The sequence below is a fragment of the Thamnophis elegans genome, chromosome 12 (genome assembly GCF_009769535.1).
Source record: "Thamnophis elegans isolate rThaEle1 chromosome 12, rThaEle1.pri, whole genome shotgun sequence".
Classification (NCBI taxonomy): domain Eukaryota; kingdom Metazoa; phylum Chordata; class Lepidosauria; order Squamata; family Colubridae; genus Thamnophis; species Thamnophis elegans.
The window spans coordinates 43,619,491-43,630,887 of NC_045552.1; the positions used below are offsets into that span (position 1 = coordinate 43,619,491).

At 43.3% G+C, this 11,397-nt stretch overlaps 1 protein-coding gene across 1 annotated transcript; it reads left to right on the top strand.

Annotated features, from left to right (window-relative positions):
• On the top strand, positions 1–10,856 carry LOC116515267 (DNA excision repair protein ERCC-6-like). The gene is given in 3 exon segments (XM_032227201.1): positions 1–1,494; positions 6,922–8,299; positions 8,301–10,856. Coding segments are annotated over 3 exon segments (3,435 nt in total). The 5' UTR covers positions 1–1,414; the 3' UTR covers positions 10,278–10,856.
• Positions 10,857–11,397: the final 541 nt, after the last annotated feature.

The window sequence follows — 11,397 nt, forward strand, 5'->3', positions numbered from 1 at the left end:
CATCTTTGTTGCTCTCCTCGCATTCTTTCTAGAGTCTGAACATTTTTGTTATATCGTGGCAGCCAAAACTGGATGCAGTATTCCAAGTGCGGCCTTATCAAGGACTTATAAAGTGGTATTAACACTTCACCTGATCTTGATTCTATCCCTCTGTTTATGCAGCCTAGAATTGATGTTGATTCAGTTTGTGTGAATAACAGCTTACTCTAACTCCACATGCAGTCTGGTCATTTAGTCTGTGTGAAAGCTGCACTGGAGTTTCTTTTTAGCTGGATGAGGACTTTTGTTCTTTAAGTGGGAACCTGTCCACTAGTTACTCCCATTATAGGAGAATCAGACCTGAATCTTTATCTTCTTTATGCCTGATTCTGAACCAATGGCCTTTGCTGGTTTCATACATTGTCCTAAGCTTTAGTTTGCTTAACTATGACTTGCAGACTAAACCTCCTCCACACAATACTAAAGCAATCCCTGCATTGTAAAAAGGTAATAGCTGGCTTCTACCTTAACCTGCTTTGTGGTTGTGTTGGAAAATGAGGCTGGGGAAATAGGTTTTCTGAGCTGGAAGATCAGCAGAAAATTTACCTTGCTTCTTCCATGGGCTGTTTTGGTTAGAGGTAGAAACAGACAAAATGCAAAATAGGAGTCGGAAGTTAAAGGTAATGGTTAAAGGTAATGTTAAAGGTATTCCTCACATATATGTGCTAGTCATTCCCGACTCTAGGGGACAGTGCTCATCTCCGTTCCAAAGCCGAAGAGCCAGATGTCCAAAGACTCTCCATGATCATATGGCCAGCATGGCTAAATGCCAAAGAAAGGGAGGAAAACACCCTCACCCCACCCTATGGGCTACTCCCGTTGTCACTCGAATCCAGAAATACCAATAGGGAAAGCGATCAGCGCTGAAGCCCCTCCCACAGGAATCATCCCCTCTCCAGGGCCCCTCCTGCTGTGAGGGACCCCCACTAGACACACACCCCTTTCATCAATCTCTTCAGGAGGCGGGGTTTTCTTGAACCCACCACCAATCGAAGCCCAGCCGTGTTTTCTTGACGGGCGTCACCCAGGATACTCTTCATATTGGACATGGCAGCGCTTCAGCTGCGGGCCTGGGTCGAACGACGGCGGAAAACAGAGCGAGGCGGCTCGGTTGCGGCGACCTGTTGGGCTTCTGGTCTTTCTTTCAGCGGCGGGCTTCCTGATCCTGCCTCCGCCCAGCGAGCTCCATTCCCCGCCTCGTCCGTCAACATCATGTCAAGAGGAGCTTGACGAGTCCAAAAAGAGGCGGGGAAGAAGGTGGTTGAGAGGGTGAACCGAGGCGCATGCGCACAATGGGAGCGCCTTTGGAAGCCGCGGAGAAGGCCGTCATGGCGCGAGGCTCCTCCTCCCAGCCAATGTAGTTTCGCTTTCCTCGATGGCGTCACCGGGAAGGAAGGGGTCTGCCCCCTGTCGGGAAGAAGAAGCAACTGCACGCCTTGGACGCTTCTCAACCCGGTATAAACTAGACGGGCGAGAGTTCCCATCCTCCCCTGCCAAGTAGGACCAAGATGGGATATGTAGTATTTCCCTACTGCAGGGAAGGAGCCTAGGACGAGCGAGGCAGGAAACTGGTCATTCCAGATTCACAGGAATTCACACTCCTATCATTCTTGATTAATTGCCATTTAAATAATATTAATTAACTAATAATTAATAAATATTCCCTTGTATTCTTATTCATTCCATGTATTCATAATCATGTTTATACTCATATCTGTTACCTAATTCATCCTTGACGAATCAAATTAAATTAATCAGAGGAGGGGATTTTTAATGTTCGTTCTTGCAGAGGAGGCTGCAGGACATCGGACTTCAGCGCGACCCCCCACCTGCCCTCCTCCCCCCCACTGGGGATTTGGGAGTTAGAGATCTGCATCTCTAACCCATTTGGAAGGAAACAAGTGAAAGAAAACGAGCCCACCTCACCACTAACCCCCAGATTGATCTGCAGAGTCCTGGACCGGATCGTACAGCGGAGTCTTCTCAAACCTTGGCAGCTTGAAGCTGGGGCGACTTTAACTCCCAGGGTTGCCCAGAATTCTGGGAGCGGAAGCCCACCTAATCTTAAAGTTGCTGAGATTGAGAAGCGCTGATGCAGACCCTGAATCGGTAGAGACCGTTCTGCGTGACTTGAGCTCGACTGGACACAATTAGGTTGAAAACGGAGTCCCTGCCCCCCCCCCTTTTTAATTTATGGAGATTAATTCCACGTTGCTCATGCAAAACGAATTATCTTTTTTCCAACGAAATCAGAGCATCTGGTTTAAAAGGGACATGAATTTTTCTTGGATGCCGTGCCTTATTGGGGGTGGGACACGGTTTGGTTGCCCCGATTTTTCTGCAAATATAAATCGATAGCAACCACCGTGCCTATTTGTGTCAATCGAGCATCCCGTACCGGTGAATGAATGAATGAATGAAGGGAGCTCGGGGACTCCGCTTTTTTTCTTCGGCCCTGCCCCGAGCGCTTCTGTTTGAAATGACCTGATTGGCTAACCCGCATCCAAATTATGTGCATACCTCTCGGTGACAGGCGGGGTAGGTCGGTGAATTAGCGCGCAGAATTCAAATTGAACTCTTCAGGAAGCTTTATAGAGTTTTGTGCACGTTTGGGCGAAATCATGACGGACCTTGCAGATTTGGACCCGGAGCAAATAGAAAAGTACCGGAGGTATTTCCAAAGGGGTTCGTGTACGGGGAAGGGGCGCCTCCTGATTTGCTCCTGGCAAGCCATTTCTTTTTGGGTGGGCTTGGCAGGAGTGGTGGGGATTCCGCATTCCTATATTCATCTTCCCCTTTTTTTTTCCTGCTACAGGGGTCGCCCCAAAGGTGCTTTTCTTTTCTTTCTTTTTTTTTTTTCAAGATTAATCTTTTATTACATTTTCATTTTCCTTTATACAATCACTTAAATACTGTGCAGTTAAAAAAAGAAACAATAAACAACTCATAACACTTCTATCCTACATACACCCTTCCTTCTACCCCTCCAACTTTCATTTCTCCCTTCCAACAATCCCCTCTTCTACTTCCCCTCCCCCTCAGCCATTCCTTTCTCCCCTTCCCACCATCTCACCCTCCTTACATTCCCTTCTCACTCCCTCTTAATTCCCCCCTCTTCTTTCCCTCTACACCTCACTTTGGTGTATTTCTAGTATTCATTGGTCTATTTGTTTTGTACTAAAACAAAAGAAAAATAAAAGGAAAAGAAAGAAGAAAAGAAAAAAAAAAGAAAAAAAAGCAACAGTATCCAAGTGCATTCATTGTTCTGAAAATTGAGTCTATATTTCCACCCTCCCCCCCATCCACCCCCTGAACCCCCCTCCCTGGCCCCCTTCCGACTTCCCAGATCCCATTCCCGGCATCGTTCTTTATCAAGCAAAGTCTGGAGTATATTGAAACCAAATAGATTAGAAGTTACAAAATAATAAAAAATAATAAAAAATAAAGAACAAAAAAAAACAATAATAAAAAGGAAAAAAAGGGGGGGAACCCCCCCCCCAAGAAAGAGAAATCAATAAACTCTCTAACATTAAACTCAGCTTCTCATTATTTTTAAAATCTTAAACAATGTCTTTACCCGCTTCCGCATATAAATTTTATACCTCCCATCCTGCCTTTACCCGTGTCCACATATATATTTTATCCTCATCCATTGCTCCTCTCATATTTACTCCACCCTCGTGTAGACTCTCCAGATAATCTTTCTTAACCTTGTATTCAAATAACAATTTATACAAAAATCAGCTTACATTCTGGATCAAGGTAATCTAATTGAACTTTCACTACCCTTCCATCTACCCCACGCCACCCGACTCCATTCATCCCAAACCACAATCCAAGAAAACTACGATCTCCGCTCTCCCCGCCCCAAAGAATAGATCATGCGCAGTTTAAATTAAGATTCAAACAAGTCTTATATAAATCCCATACAATATATGTCCAAATTCAGCACCACTTCTTTCAGTCTCAATATCTCTTCATCGGTATACAGCTTTGTCATTTTATACCAGACAGGAGTCCTGAAATTTTATTCAGATTAAAAATTTAAGAAGTATTTTAAAGGCATAGCTGGATCTTTATTCTTTACTCTTCTGCCCTTCCGGAAGGGGAAAGCAACACCCTCCGCCTTGTAGCCACGTGTCCCGCTGCTTATCTTCTCCTTCTCCTTGTCTTTCTCCAAGTCCGGGTGAATCAGGAAGTCCCGCCTTCAGAGTTTTGTAGTAAAAATCTCGGGCTTCGCAAACAGAATTGAGACGATATTTTTGGTTCTCAAGTGTGACTGTGATACCAGATGGCACTTCCCATTTATATTGTATCTGAGAATCTCTGAGTTTTTCAGTTAAGAAAGTGTAGTCTCTCCTTGCTCTTAATATTTGAGATGGTATTTCTTTAAAAACAATCAAGTCCTGTCCATCAATTCGCAGCCTGTTATTGTAGAACTTCTGTATTATCGCATTTCTGGATTCTCTTGTGGTGAAATATATAATTATGTCCCTCGGAAGCTGTCGTTGTTTTGCTACACACGAGTTCTGGCGATAAATTTTTTGAATCTGCCAATCAAAGTTAAATCCCGGACTTCCCACCGAACGTCTGAAAGCCTCAAAAAGGTCTGTTTCAAATTCTCCTGTTCCTTTTTCACGCAATCCTCTGACTCTTATTGCAAACGCAGTCTTATTGTAATTTATCATAACGAGTTGTTTTTTGAGCATTTTCAACTTCCTGTTGTAACGTTTGAATTTTAGATGTCAAATTAGAATTAGCTTTTTCCAAAAGTTCCAATTTGTCCTCCATTTCAGAAACATAGTCTGTCATAACAGTCATAACTCCGATCATATCTTCCCTTGTTTGAGCAATCTTGGCATCCAGTTTATCATATAAGTCCGATAAAAGTTGTTTAATTTCCTGTCTGAACTCTTCAAGGGTTTCAAAAAGAAATTCTTGCGTTAAGAGATCTCCAGTAGAGGGCGTGGGAGGCAAGGGCAGCGATTTTGTAACAATTTGTTGAGATGTAATCGGTTTTGAATAATTGTTTTGGAAACGGGAGCTGCATTCTTTGCTTTCTTCCTATCGCCCAGTTCTTCTCTGCACCCACCCTCTCTTAGCTTTCCCTTTCCCCGATCTCTTAGCTTTCGCTTTCCTCCCATAGGCGCTCCCCCTCCTATCTTCTCAACTGCTGAAAGAAAATGATTGTCCCAAAGTCACACTATAGGGTTTTCATGTCTAAGGCGGTCTCCTGGTTTCTAGACCAGTGTGCCTTAACCACTGACTGTTTGATGAACCAAACCAATTCACTTATTCTCCAAGATCTGTCTAAGAAGAGATGTGGACTTCAACTCTCAGAATTCCCCATCCAGTTCTGGCCGCCCCTCACTTAGAACAGGATTGGAATGCAGCCATGACAGTCCTGTTGGCTAATATTGTCAGCGAAGGAAAACAACTGCATATGTTTCTTTTTTTAAAAAAACCACATAGAGCCAGAGGGAGGCTACATTTTGAACTGCTTCCTCAATCATTTGGAAGTAAGCTTTGTTTGAAAGCTTTTGCTGAAGGTAGAGAATATTTTTGCCAAGCTGCCTTCTTGATGCTGTGGAACAGTTTATAACCAGCCTTTGATGTTCAGGAGGAGGAAGCATAATATGTAATATAAAAGGAGACTGTGAACTTTTCAGATTTTCAGGCTTCCATGGCTTTAATCCAGGTAGCCCTCCATTTATGACCACAATTAAGCCCAAAATTTCTGTTGCTAAAAGAGACAGTTGTTAAGTGAATTTTGCTCCATTTTAGGACCTTTCTTGCCGCATATGTTAAGTGAATCGCTGCAGTTGTGAAGTTAGTAGCATGGTTGTTAAGTGAATCTGGTTTCCCCCAAATTGACTTTGCTGGTCAGAAGATTGCAAAAGGGGATTTAAAAACGGTCATCAGTCACTCTTTTCAGTGCGGTTGTAACTTTAAATGGTCACCAAAGGAACTGTTGTAAGTGAAGGACTAGCTTGTAGCCTAGAAATAAGCATTACTACTACCACCCATCTCCGAATCCAAGGCACTTACTGTATTTTTCGGAGTATAAGATGCTCCGAAGTATAAGACGCACCTAGCTTTTGGGGAGGAAAACAAGGGGAAAATATCTGCCTCTGCCTCCCAGTAATTTGCCCCCTTGCAAGAAACAGCAAACAGTGCAGAAGATATACACTGTGTTACGTTTCAGACTATACTTGTACAGATGCTGTTAAAATAGATATGGCTTTCTGGAAGTATAGTTATTCTCTGCTATTTAAAAGAAGATACAACAGCACTGGGCCTCTTCAGATCAAGCATTTATTTTAAAAAACTTCTTCATTTTGTTAAGTTGTCTAGAACAATAACAAAGTAGTCTTTAAAAAATAAGTCTAATAATTTGAACTCTCTATACGCATTTATAATTATTGACTTACCTCCTTGCAGCAAACAGCCTGATTAGCACAAGAAAAAATAATCTGCCTCTACCTCCCAGGCCATTTAGCAGCAAACAGCAAATTTCACTTTCAATTTCAGCAGGGGCCTCCCAATCATCAGCTGTTTCTGGCTGCAGAGATTCCCATAACCAATGCAGCATCCGCAAGCCCCATTTTCCCTGTTTGCTGCAAGGAGGTATATTGCTGGGAGGAGGAGGCCAAAGGGTGAGGGGCAGTGGTTGGGTGGGATTACACTCTGTATATAAGACGCACCGAAAGTTTCACCCTCTTTTAGGGCTTAAAAAGGTGCATCTTATACTCTAAAAAATACGATATGTTGCAAAGGCAGAAAACACTAAAATTTTCTTCCGTTTCTTTTTTTTAGTTTTCTACCCTTGAGTGTTTTTTTAATTGTTGTTTCTGACTTCAGAACTGTTTCTTGATATTACAGATATGTGTCTCAGGCCAAAAAGGAAGCCCGAAGTGGGAACCTGAAAGGATCTCTCCAATTGCTCCAACAGGCTCTTGAAATCCATTTCAGTGAAAACCTGACTGCCAAGATTAAAAAGTTGGAGGATGCCCTGGCTGTGGAGGAGGAGGACGATGGCTTTGTGGATGTGTGTCAGAGCGGATTCATGCTGTATGGAGAAATTCACGATAAGCTTTTTGACTATCAGAGGCAAGGCATTGCTTTTTTGTACAAGTTGTATCAAGACAGAAGGAAGGGCGGCATCCTGGCAGATGACATGGGACTCGGGAAGACCATTCAAGTCATCACGTTCCTCTCCGGGATGTTTGACGCAGAACTCATCCATTCCGTATTGCTGATTCTCCCAGTCACCCTTCTTAACAACTGGGTGAAAGAGTTTGCCAAGTGGACTCCAGGCCTGCGAGTGAAAGTTTTTCATGGAGCCAACAAAGCTGAACGTCAAAGATCTCTGGAGCGGATCCAGAGGAGAAAGGGTATCTTGCTCACAACCTACCAGATGCTCCTCAACAGCTGGCCACAACTTTCTAGCTTTGATGGGAAAGAGTTTGTTTGGGACTATATCATTCTAGATGAAGCCCATAAAATCAAAAACCCATCTGCCAAAATGACAAAATCTCTGCACGTCATTCCTTCCAAAAACCGCATCCTTCTCACAGGGACTCCGGTCCAAAACAATCTCAAAGAACTTTGGACTCTTTTTGATTTTGCTTGTCAAGGCTCTCTTTTGGGTACCATGAAAACCTTCCGGATGGAATATGAGGGCCCTATCACGAGAGCCAGGGCAAAAGACGCCACTCCTGGAGAGAAAGCTCTGGGATGTAAAATCTCAGAAAACCTGATGTCCATCATTCAGCCATATTTTCTCAGGCGGACGAAAGATGAGCTCCAGAAGAAGAAAAAGGCCGAGCTTCCAAACCATCTTCCTGATAACCAAAGCAAAGATGTTGCTCCCGCCATGCCTTCTCTTCCACGAAAGAACGAGTTCATTGTATGGTTGTTCTTAGCACCCATACAAGAGGAAATATATAGAAATTTTATATCCTTGGATCATATCAAAGAGCTGTTGTTGTCTACCAGGTCCCCACTGGCTGAACTTAATATCCTGAAGAAGCTCTGTGATCACCCAAGGCTCTTATCAAATCGAGCATGTAGTCAACTAGGGCTGGAAGGATCCCATTACAATGAAAATGAACTTGGTGAACTCCCAGACATGAAGAGGAGTATTGAGCATGTTTCTATTGAAATGCTGATTCAGGAGTCTGGAAAGTTGAGCTTCCTTGTGGCGCTGCTAGAAAGACTGCAAGACGAGGGACATAGAACTCTGGTGTTCTCCCTATCGCGAAAAAATGTTGGACATTATAGAGCGTGTCTTAATTCACAGGGGCTTTAAGCTCATGCGCATTGATGGGACAGTGACCCAGTTGGCAGAGCGAGAGAAGAGAATTGGCATATTTCAGAAAGATGGAGACTACTCTGTCTTTTTGCTTACTACCCAAGTTGGTGGGCTTGGTTTAACCTTAACAGCTGCTAGCCGGGTGGTGATTTTTGATCCCAGCTGGAATCCAGCTACAGATGCCCAAGCTGTGGACCGAGTTTACAGGATTGGACAAAAAGAGAATGTCATAATTTACCGACTGATTACCTGTGGGACAATTGAAGAGAAGATCTATAGAAGGCAAGTCTTCAAGGATTCCTTAATACGCCAAAGCATGGGAGATAAGAAAAATCCCTATCGCTATTTCACAATGCAAGAGCTAAAGGAGTTGTTTATATTGGAAGACACGCAAAGCTCGGCCACACAGCTACAATTGCAGTCCTTACATGCCACCCAAAGAAAAACAGACACTGAGTTGGATGAACACATTGCACACCTCTACGCGCTGCAGATATTTGGCATTTCTGACCATGATTTGATGTACACACGTGAGACAGCACATGATGACGAAGCCGAAAACGAAGAAGCCCACAGGTACATTGAACACAGAGTCCAAAAAGCCCAAGAGTTGGTACAACTAGAATCTCAGTTGAATGACCAGCACATAGGAAATATCAGAAACACGACTGAAGGAGCATGGCTGAGAGATACAGACTCAGCCACCCAGCCAAAAATGATGCCAACCAAGTCTTCACCAGGTGAGACTCTTGGGCCATCCACATCCGAAAGGACAAGCCCAACACTCCTGGAATCACCCACACAATCCACGGAGAAACAACCTGCTCCTCTTCCATGGCCTGTGGTTGCCCCACCTGTATTTATTAGTCCTGTCGTCAGTGATGGAGTTATTGATCTTGTAAGCGATGATGATAGTGACTTTGTTAGTGATATGGTCAATTTGAGCTCTAAAATGACCAATCTGATTGTTGAAGACATGGATGATGAGCAAATGCTTCAGATTATTTCTAATATGGAAGATGTTTTGCATTCCAAAAACAAAGAATGTCAACCAACCAGACTGCAAGCAGATGACCAAAACAAGACCTATACTCCGGATGATGTCATGCTCCAAACTGAGGCTGATATGTCACTCGATGGTCTTCCAATCTCTCATGGAGATGCCTGTGAAATTAAGGAACTAGATGCTGTGGCACCACAGGAGACCATGGTTAGCAAAATGACTGAAAGCAGCGCATTGCAGAACTCTGGCATGAGAGAAACTGTACAGTCCAAGTATCTTGATATTTCCTCTGACTATCAGGTCAATTTCAACCTTGCCTTGGAGGATTCTGAGAATGGACCACAAACCTCCGCAGAAAAAGACATGTCATTAGAGGAGACAGCAAATGAAGGCTTCCAGCTGAGGTTGGATAGCTCTGTGGTCATGGACGATTCCAACGGTCCATGTGATAGCAGCGACAGTTTTGGGCTGGGGAAAAAGAAGCGTTTGGCAATTATTGTTTCGGATGAGGAAGATGGTGAATTAACAGATGAACTGGATGAGGACAAGCCACACGGAATTTGTATGTCAACACCAAAGGCCAACAATCCAATGGCTGCAATTTGTTTTTCTCCCAGGATCAAATTGAGTGGAAAAAGGTCAACAGCTTCTCGTCGATCCTTCTTCGATGTGGTCTTGGAAGAAATGGAGGATGCAGTTGGAGAAGCAGGAACTGCCACCAATGTATCTAATGATAGGTCTCTTCAGCATGACTTTGAAGAAGAGGAAACCCAAAATTACATTATGGAAGTATCAGAGGAATCGGAAGAGGAGCCATCTGGAGAAACACTGGATTCTGAGAGAGAATCTAGCCATTTCCATAATACAGACTCTTCAAGAGGAGAATCTTTTCTCTGGTCGCAATATTGTAGGTGGAACTAGGGTTACTGTGCTTGAGTTGAATGTTTACTCTGAAGACTTGTTCCTACCATTGGATTTTGTTTTGGAGTGGCAGCTGCTGAAAATTAAATATGCAATTTTTTTAGGCATGTCTTAGCAGACTCTTTTAGTTCTTGATTATGCTTTGCTGCCTTTCATTTCAAAGTGAGTTCAATTTTTATCAATCACTTCCTCTTGGGTATGGCCAACGTGTTGGAATTTGGAGTCTCTGTTTCCCTTGAGGTAGCTAATATTTGATTGGGCTATATCGCTTGAGACTTTAATTGAAATGATGAGGCATGGGTCTCATCCATCCATCAATCAAGCAACTCCAATGATGGAGGACTGACATACCAGAGAAGGTTTGAATAACATCTAGCAATGAAAATTTGACTCAGATGGACGGCTTCCTGGGCGGAGCTTACTGATGGTGGCAGCTTAAAATAGCTGCTCCCGAATTCCTGGTCACTTATCTGTTTAGATGATCATCTACCTGACGTCTAACAGGTTTTTTATCCTTCTGGCAAGAAGGGAAGAAGATATAGTTTTGCTGGCAAATGCCCTTCGATTTTTGCAGCTGTTGTGTCTGCAGAGAGAGGGGGGCCAGCCCAAAGCAGAATGGCGTCCGTGCTGGGAACTTCAAACTGCCTTCCGCAGTACAAAGTAAGATCTCTCCCACTCAGTTCACAGTTTTGATTTATTTGATTTTAATGCGAGCTGAATCCATTTACGATGACATTAATTGTTTACCAAGATCCTAGCTTCTTTTTTTTTTACAAGATCTTCTTCTGAAAATCTATTTACTTAGAGGCTTTAAAAATGGCGCCGAGCCGGCTGGATTCTCCTGTAACAATGATTATTTTCTTAATCTCCTTGTTAAACGCTACAGAACTTTAAAACTTCAAAGGAGACAGGAGTGATTTATCACCCTGCCTCACAATCGGCCAGCAGAAACTTTTTAATTAGTTTCATTTTTACAAGACTTCCTTTCTCTCATTAATTTTGCTTGTCTGGAATTTAAATGGTGATGAATCTGCTGAACTGTCTTTGTCAGCTTCTGCTTTGCTATCGCTTCAGCTGCCATGAAATGGGGAGGGAGGGCATGGGTTTTGGGAGGGGTTAT